The following is a 9656-nucleotide window of genomic DNA, read 5'->3' as shown; positions in this document are numbered from 1 at the left end:
GAACAATGAGAACACATGGACACAGGGAGGGGAACATCACACACTTGGGCCTGGTGGGTGGGGAACTAGGGGAGGAATAGTAGGAGGTTGGGGGATTGGGGAGGGATAGCATTAGGAGAAATACCTAATGTAGATGACAGGGCAATGGATGCAGCAAACCACCACCATGGCATGTGTATACCTATGCAACAAACCTGCATGATCTGCACATGTACCCCAGAACATAAAGTATAATAAATACATTTTACAAAAGAAGGTTACCAGTGTTAGGCAGAAGAATGATCGCTAAAAGTGTCCACACTCTAACCCCTGACACATGTATCTACCTTCCTTGGTTAAAAGGCTTTGCAGTGGTAATGAAGTTAAGTATTTTGAGGGTATTCTGGATAATCTGGGGTGGCCCAGTGAAATCCGAAGCATCCATATAAGTAAAAGTGAGAGTCACGAGGGCCAGGGTGAGAAAGATGCAGCCTGAGAGACTCCACTGGCCATCACTGGCTGTGAACATGCATCATAAAGCAAAGTTACAACTAATTTAGTTATACATCTAATTGACTTTTATTTGTGAGGCATTGTTTCGGACAGCTCCCCCTGGGCAGTATAATACCAGAGCGGTGGGTGAATTTCTAATGACAGCATTATCCTGCCAAGTGAAGGAGGCAGGCATAAGCAAGAACAAATTAAGAGGGGTGAAAGTTTCATCATGAGAGGAGTCTTGTTCTGACATCTTTGAAAAAGCTGTCCACAGTGTGAAGTTGTCAACTCTTGTCCTGGTCTGCAGTTTGAGGGTCTCTCGTCATGGTGTGTCGAACAATTCAGCGAAGTCTCTAAGTGGCTCACACCTCAGGCATGAGGGTTATCTCTTGAAATTTACATTGAGTTGTCCACCTCCAGTTTATAGGGCTTCAGGAACAGAGCAGCTCTTGTTCTTAGTAATTCCATGGGAGAGCTTTGGATTGAAGTAGCTAGAAGAATCCACGGTCCAGTTCAGTCTACAGGTGGATAATAAAAACTTAATGAGCAGAGCTGCAATCTCATCACAGGTGCACTATAGTATTTCTTTTCAACATTTTTTTTCTCTCTATAGGAGTCTCTATTTTTACCTTTTTCTCTCTATAGGAGTCTCTATTTTTATGTTTCTCTCTATAAAGTCTCTATCTTTACAAAGATAATTCCTAGTAGGACAAATTTGTTTGCAAAGTAAGTTGAGTCTCATCAAACGCTTTGAGAAGAAGTCAAAACAGCTGTCTGTGAATGACCAAGATTGAAAATGACTATGGTTAGAAACCTGATTAGAGTTCATTATGATAAAGACATGGCTCACACAGAAACTTAGTTACTACTGTGGCATATGACATTATGACTGATAATAGATTTCTAGGACTCATAATTTTGGAACACTCAGTAACACACCCATAAATATAAATTAGAGACAGTTTAGCATCGCGTATTACTTATCATTTGACAATGCTTTCCATATAATTTAACATATCAAATGAGGTGGCTTTTCCATTTACCTTCTGGTTCTCAGATGGATTACTTAGTTTTTGTGTAGCCCATTAATGAGTAGGGCCAACAAAGTATAGGTTTCTCTGTACATTGAAAAAGTTCCCTAGGTAATTCTGATACTCCTAGCTAAAAATCATTGATGTAGGTCTAAATTCGACCTATCAGAACAGGGGTTCTCTATTCTAGTTACATGTTAGTAGCATCTCAGAAGACTTAAAAATTACCAATGCCTGGGTCCCACTCTATAATCCATTTGATTTAATGGTCATTAAATCACAATTTATGGATGGGGCTAGAGCATCCACTTATAAAAATGTTTCCCAGTGATTCCAATGTGTAGCTATATTTCAGAATTCTCTGATTTCTTGTGGCATTCATCTCTTTCTTTCCTCTTTTTTTTTTCCTTTTTTTTTGAAACAGAGTCTTGCTTGCTCTGTTGCCCATGCTGGAGTGCAGTGGCATGATCACAGTTCACTGCAACCTCTGCCTCCTGGGCTCATGCAATTCTCCTGCCTCAGTCTCCTGAGTAGCTGGGATTATAGGCACCCACCAACACATCCAGCTAATTTTTATATTTTTAGTAGAGATGGGGTTTCACCATGTTGCCCAGGCTGGTCTAGAACTCCTGACACCAGATGATCTGCCTGCCTCAGCCTCCAAAACTGCTGGGGTTTCAGGTGTGAGCCACCATGCCTGGCCTCAGTTCTTTGTATTATGGTATCATGATTATTTTCAGGTCTTATCTCCTGTCTTAGGCTTTATGTTTCCTGGGTTAGGGACCTTGCCTTCTTCATTTCTGTATCTTTCATAAACACATGAATTGGTCATCAGGAAAAAAGTCTTCATCACATGTAGGTTGTGTCCTGAATCTCGGGTTCACACATTAATGCTAGAGTCTCTGTTCTCCATGAGGTCAGAGTTTACTTGTGATGAGGGTGTGAGTAAACCTGAAGGGCAGATGGTGCAGCTGGGATCACCCTGATTTTAGGCATAGCATTGAAACTACAAATTCTATGTATATGTGGCGTGGAGGGGCAGGGATGTGGAGGAAGACAGTTCTATTAGGATGGAAAACTTACACTAGGGAATAAAGGTAAAGGAAGTGAGAAGGATTCGTAAAAAGCAGAAATGTGAACATATCAAATAGGCTAGAGTAGAACCCTGAGGATTCTGGATTAGGTGAATTCACTAGATTTCAGGAAGGTAATGAGGCAGTCATATGCAGGGAACATTTCAAAGACTGGAGACAAGAAGTCAATCAGTACTTCAAGCAACTGTGGAGGTTTTATGGAAATGGAGAGAGTGACACAAGCGAGAGATGTTTAAAAAGGACCAGGAGGGTTTTACAAAGTATTGAATCTGGGAAACAAATGAGAAGAGGCTGGGGATAATGATGTCTAAGAGAAACTGGGGATCCAGAGAGCATGGACACCAAGGAGGAAGCGACCTGCAGGAATTAGTGCTGAGAAGCAGTTTAGTGGGAGGAGGAGGAGATCTGGTCCAGATAGAGGCAAACAGTTCTTTCCCTCTCCCAAGCCTGGCAGTCAGTCCCGTAGGAAATAGGACAAGGGGGAAGGCCATTGGATCTGCCAGTCTTTCTGAAATACAGAAACTAAACCAGGGCTGCTACATCAGAACCACCCTGGCCGGCACTCCAATCATAATGCCGACAGTGGCCCCAGCTGAGAAGCCAAGAGAACTTCATTCTGAAGCATCTGTCATGGAAAGAAAAGAAGGCTGGGTGCAGTGGCTCATGCCTGTAATCCCAGAACTTTGAGACGCCGAGGCAGGTGGATCACGAGGCCAGGAGTTCAAGACCAAGGTCATTGTTTTTTTCTATACCATTAGAAAATTTCACCTTTTTGTGGTTGCATCTTTTTCTCATGTCTCAGTTATGGCCTGGCCAAGATGGTGAAAGCCCATCTCTACTAATAATACAAAAATTAGCTGGGTGTGGTGGCACGCACCTGTAGTCCCAGCTACTCAGGAGGCTGAGTCAGGGGAAAAACTTAAACCTGGGAGGTGGAGGTTGCAGTGAGCCAAGATCACGCCACTGCACTCCAGCATGGGTGACAGAGCAAGACTCCATCTCAACAAATAAAAAGAAAAAGAAGAAAAATATGAAAGTGATGTTATTTTACAGTCGGGTGCCCCCAGAACCAGCATGCAGCATGAAGTAGTGTCTAATTGTTCCTTCAAGGAATACATAATTCTTGTGGAAAGGGTGCTGGGCAGTGATTAGCCCACTATATTCCTGCAGTTTCAGTTTTTAAAAATTCCTCTCACCATGTTTCTAGATTGGCAGTGAGTCTTCTGTCAAATCCATACTGGCCATGCTGTACTCAGATATTTTTGAAGGCTTTGGGACATCAGAAAGGGTAATTGCTTTTTTCTATACCATTAGAATATTTCACTTTTTGTGGTTGCATCTTTATAGTATAGTAATTATACTATATGTATACAATATATAGTATACAGTATATATATATATATATGTCTACAAAGACATATATACAGACTTACAGACATATATACTTATATATATAAATTATATATACTCATATGTATACTATATGCTTTATATAGACTATGTATATATAAAGTCTATCTATCTATCTATCTATATATGTATCTCTCTCTTGCCATTCAGAGTCCCCATGGGTGAATCTCTGTATGTCTCCAACTGTACATCACTCACTGTCTGTACTGTGTCCCATGTGCTGTGCCCACAGCCTCATACAGTCACTGAAGTCAGAGCCAGGACACAGCTCAGGAGTCTTCTCTGAGGCTTCCCATCTGCTTATTTCCCTGCAGGATGAGCCAGAGGACACTTGGCTTCAACTGGCAACTCGATTTAGCCAAATTCAGGACAGGCCACCAGGGCTCTTTCTCCACACACACTGGTCCCACCCCAGGTGCAGTCAGGCAGGGCCAGTCACAGAGGAGCCTGAGGCAGAGCAGGGAGCAGAGTCTGAGCTGCTCCTCCCTCATCCAAGGGGCTTCCTCCTCTCATCTGGGGGAAAAGTGTGAGCTTGTTTCAAAGCCTCAGATGTTTCTTGAAGCTCATGCAGTAGGTAAAAGAAAACAAAGATGTGACAGAAAGGGATGTGTTGGTGACAACAAGAAGCAACTGATCTTGAGGCCTCTCCTTCTTGTCCCTCTGTGAAGCCTCTTCCACCGCATAAGGCTCAGGCCTGACAAAGCCCCCTCCCTACATTGCTCAGGCCGGACACAAGGTCAGTCATGAGAAATCAGAAAAACAAGGAAAACAGAGTCTGTAGAGACCAATTGGGAGGGTTCAGGAGGAGAATTTAGGATTTGCTTGTGCCTATGGGACACAGGCTGGGAATAAAAATGTTTTCCTGACTTTCTCTGAAAGCCAGATAGACTCCATCTAAAAACCTACTGCCAATGATGCTGGGATTCACTTACCAACGACTTTGATCTTCTTGAATGCGAAGCTTCTCTTGCCAGAAACTGAGTTCTGAGCAAAACAAACATAGAGCCCGCTATTCTTTTTAGTGATTTGGGGGAGAAGGACCTCTTTTCCTGGTGGCAGAAATGTCCCATTAACCATCCAAAGATACTCTGCTGGTGGGTTAGAGTCTGCAAAGCAGGAGAGGTGGAGGTTTCCTCCTTGATGGTAAAGGGTATCTGAAGGAGAAATCCTGGGGACATCTGGACCATCTGGAGCAAAAGATTAAAGCCACAGGTAACCTCCTCTGAGGGAAGAGGATGGTCCTGGTCATTAAAGTGTTACAGTGTTCCTCTGAGCTAAGACACACCCTGAAGTCCGAGCCAAACCCCCTCTGTGTTCACTGAGCCAAAGCCTGAAGTATTCACCTGTTTCTCCCATCACAAGCTGTTGACCCCAGGTCTCCCATGACAAGCATCCCTCCCCCTATATTCTTGGTCAAGACTGTGCCCACCCAGGTTTCCCAGGGCAAGAAGTCATGGCCAGCTTGGGTGTCCAGAAGTAAAGGTGTCGTACTTGAACCTGAGAGAGACTGAGAGTCCTGGCCTCTGGCTGTTTGGATTTGAGCTGGTAGCCGGGCCCACAGAGGAACAAAAGATACTCACAGAGGACATTTAGGGTGACTGGGTCACTGCGGATGGCATCCACTGAGGTCTGTATTTCACATTCATAGGATCCTGTATCATTTCTTGTGACACTGTGTAGAGTGAGGGTCCTGTAATCATGAGACAGCTGTATCCTGGGACTGAATGGGAGGCTCTGACCATTTACCCACCACCGGTAGGTGGAGTTTTCAATTTCAAGAACACAGGTTAAGGTTACATCATCCTCATGTTCCACGGCATTGAATTTGTTGCTAGTGATGGAGGCTTTGGGCAGCTGTGCTGTGGAGATAACAGAGAAGATTTCCCTGTGTGGCATCTTTGATTCCTCCACAGGCATCTTTCACTCAGAGTTGCATCTCCCACCTCTCAGCCCACCCAAGTCTTTGAAAGCCAATGGCTGGTATCTGTGTCACAAGACAGATGTACGATGATCTAAGCGCTCCAAGACAGTGAGGCCACCAGCTCTGTCTTAGGGAAGCACAGGCTTTCTCAGGTGTGAATTGAGCAGCAGTGTTGGGTCATGAACAGACATGTGAGTGGGAGTCACAGCCCCTGGTGCCCCTCACAGTCCTTCCCTAATCAGCTGACTGGCTGGCCCACCTTGTGTTCCTCACCTAGAATGTGTGACTGCTGGGTCTCTTCCAAATTCCATCCTACTTTGCTCCCTTAGATGTATTTTCTCTGCAGCTTCCCTTTCCAAGGACATTCTAGAGATGAGTAATAATGGGAGTTCCCATTGTCCTGAAACCCTGAAGGTACTGAGCAGCCTGGCCTAGGACTGGATGTTTCAGCAGAAATAAGCCAGGGGAGACCAGAGTCAAGCCTGGAGGTCAGTTCAGCCATCAGGCAGTGGAGGCACAAGGTGGGGCAGTTTTCCCCAGATGTTTCATAGTGCCTGACTTGAGCCAGTGACCTCTAAAGATAGAGCAGAGTCCAAGGAATGACCTAGAAATGGTGTAGGGGACAGACAAGAGCTGGTGGCTTTGGAGCAGAACCATATTCCCTGTCCTGGGTTCTTGAAGATTCTTCTCCTTCTGCAGAGGGCAGGTGAGGACCATGGAAATCCTTCTAGCAGTACACGTGGACATTTGCAAATGCAGGGCTGACTGGTGGAAATGGGGAGCATGAACTGCTGGAAATCTGGTCCTCACTGACCATGAGTGTTTGATGGATATGAGACAGAAATTTGGGAAGAAGTTTTGCAAATATTTTCTTTCATTGAACATTCTACTCTCTGATTCCATGGGTTTGACTACTCCAGGGACCTCATATAAGTGGATTCCAGAGTGAATCAGAGGAGAGACTGCTGGTTGCCAGGAGCTGGTAGTGGGGAGAATGAGGAGTTATTGATGGGTGTGCAGTTTCAGTTATGGGAGATGCGGAGGTTCTAGACATCTGCTGTACAGCGATGCCTGTAGTTCACACAGATTGAGTATTTCTTATGCATAAGACTTAGGATGAAAGGTTTTGTATTTCTGACATTTTTTGATTCTGAAATATTTGCCATATACTTCCTGATTTGCATCCCAAATCTGAAAGATTCAAAATCCAAAATGCTCCAGTGAGTATTTCTTTGCAGCATCAGATTAGCAGGCAAAAGTGGGAGTGGACAAGTCTGATACATTCCTGCCTTCTTTTGTTCCTCACCACGTTTCTAGCTTGGTGATTAGTCTTTGGTGAATTCCCTACTGGCCCTGATGCACTCGTATATTTTTGAATGCTTTGAGATGTGAGAAGGGCTGGTTGTTATTTTCTGTGTCACTAGAACTTTCCACCTTCCCATGGTTGCTTCTTTCTCTCAGTGTCTATGTTGTGGCAGTCATTAATAAGAACCTGTCAGGTCAGATTTAGGACAGATGTTTCTAATTCTGCAGAAACTGTTACTGGGATTCTGGTAGGGGTTAGGCTGAAGCTGCAGCTCACTTTGGGTAGTGCTGTCTTCCTAACAGTATTGAGTCTTCAAGTCCATGCAAATGAAATGTCTTTCCATTTATTGATGTCATCTTTAAATTCTTTCAGCAATGTTTTGTAGTTTTCAGAGTAGAATCCTTTGACCTTTCTGTTTAAAGTTACTTCAAAATATTTTATTCTATTTGATGTTAAAGTCAATTGAAATTCTTTTCTTAATTTCCTTTCAGATTGTTCATTGTTAGTGTATAGTCTAGAGAATCATCTAGAAAGAGTGAAGTGGACAGGCCAAAGCTGGTGGCTTTGGAGTAGAAACATCCCCTGTCATGGGTTTTTGATGTCCCCTCTCCCTTTGCAGAGGGCAGGTGGTTCTTTCCTGCTATCCAGATAGACCTCACTGGGAGACATTGCCAGTACTCTAGGGATCCACTTACCGGGGACTGTCATCCTCTTGATTATGAGATTTGTTCTGCCAGTGTTTGAGTTATGGATGACACAGTTATAGACCCCTCCATGTCTTAGTGATTTTGGGGATAAAGAACACTTGTGCTGATTGCTGGAACTTCCCATCAATCAGCCAAGAATGCTCTTCCAGTGGGTTAGAGTCTGTGAGGCAGGAGACCTTGGGGATTTCCCCTGGATGGTAATAGTTGTATGAAGAAGAAATGGTAGGGGCATCCAGGCCATCTGGAGCAAAGAGAATAAAGCCACAGGTGATATTGTCAGGGGGAAGGGGAAGCTCCTGGTCTGTGGAAGGGCCATAGTGACCATGTGAACCACTCACAACATGTAAGTCCCAGGCAAACCCCTTCTGTGTTTACTGATCTGGAGCCTGAGACACTCACCTGTTTCTTTCATCACAAGCTGTGGACCCTGAGCCTCCTGTGACAGGAGCAGCCTCTTTCTTCCCTTTTTTGATTAAGGCTAGGCCTACTCTGGTTTGCCCAGGGCAGAAAATCATGGCCAGCTTCGATGTCCAGGGTTAAAAGTCTCTGTATTTGGACCTGAGAGGCCTGGCCACTGGCCATGTGTATCTGGGATGGAAGCCTGGGCCCACAGAGGAACAGACGATACTCACGAAGGACATTCAGGGTGACTGGATCACTGCGGCTGGCACTCACTGGGTTCTTCACTTCGCATTCATAGGATCCTGCATCATTCTCCGTGACATTGAATAGAGTGAGGGTTCTGTTGTCATTGGACAGCTGCAGCCTGCTACTGATTGGGAGGCTCTGACCATTTATCCACCACAGGTAGCTTGCTTCCCGAATCTCAGGTTCACAGGATAAGGTCACAGTGTCAGTCTTCCTGGGGTTTGAGTTGCTGCTGGTGATGGAGGGCTTGGGAGTCTCCACTGTGCAGATAACAGAGAGAAGATTACCCTGTGTGGCACCTTTGATTCCTCCAAAGGCATTTTTCAGTGAGAGTTGGCATCTCCCACCTCTCAGCCTACTGAAGTCCTTAAAAGCCCATGGCAGGTGTGTGTGTGTGTGTTACAAGACAGATGCATGGCAATCTGAGGGCTCAGAGATAGTGAGGCTGCCTGCTTTATGTGGGAGAAGTACAGACTTTCTCAAGCGTGAATGGAGCAGCTCTGTTGTGACACAGGACCAAGAGTCACAGCTCCTGGTGCGTCTCTGAGTCCCTCCCTCTCCAGCTGCCTGCCTGGCCCACCTTGTGGTCCTCACCTGGAACATGCAGCTGCTGGAATCTTTTCAGTTTCAGTTTTACTTTTCCCCCTGGTATGTTTTCTCTGCAGCTTCCCTTTCCAACGACATCCTAGAGATGGGTGATGATGGAACTTACCATTGTCCTTTGGGTACCCTGTGGGTACTGGGAAGCCTGGAATGGGACTGCGTACTTCAGGAGAAGTAACAAAGGGGAGGCCAGGGGCAAGCCTGGAGGTCAGTTCAGCCATCAGGCAGTGGAGGCCCAAGGTGGGGCAGTTTCCCCCAGGGGTTTCATAGTGACTGACTTGAGCCAGTGACTCTAAAGATAGAGCAGAGTCCAAGGAATGATCTAGAAAGAGTGAAGGAGACAGGCAAGAGCTGGCAGCTTTGGAGCAAGACCATGTTCCCTGTTCCGGGTCCATGATACTCTCTTTCCCCTTGTAGAGTGAAGGTGAGGACCATGTGGATCTTTCTAGAAATACATGTGGA

The 9656-nt window shown here is 45.2% G+C and overlaps 1 protein-coding gene across 4 annotated transcripts in view; it reads right to left on the bottom strand.

Moving 5' to 3' along the window:
• Positions 1-442: 442 nt before the first annotated feature.
• Positions 443-9656, bottom strand: part of LOC105705659 (pregnancy-specific beta-1-glycoprotein 7-like) — a 31286-nt gene continuing 22072 nt past the window's right edge. For all 4 annotated transcript variants that reach the window (XM_064381272.1, XM_064381271.1, XM_064381274.1 and 1 more), the window contains 4 exons: positions 8576-8851; positions 5590-5868; positions 4942-5196; positions 443-992 (listed from right to left, as the gene is read on the bottom strand). In XM_064381272.1, coding sequence (XP_064237342.1) covers positions 988-992; positions 4942-5196; positions 5590-5868; positions 8576-8851 — 815 coding nt within the window. In that variant the 3' untranslated portion in view covers positions 443-987. The remainder of the gene's footprint in view (positions 993-4941; positions 5197-5589; positions 5869-8575; positions 8852-9656) is intronic.

Source organism: Aotus nancymaae, unplaced genomic scaffold (genome assembly GCF_030222135.1).
Source record: "Aotus nancymaae isolate 86718 unplaced genomic scaffold, 86718_ANA_hifiasm-v0.15.2.pri h1tg000028l, whole genome shotgun sequence".
NCBI classification, from domain to species: Eukaryota; Metazoa; Chordata; class Mammalia; order Primates; family Aotidae; genus Aotus; species Aotus nancymaae.
This window is presented reverse-complemented; position numbering and strand designations above follow the sequence as displayed.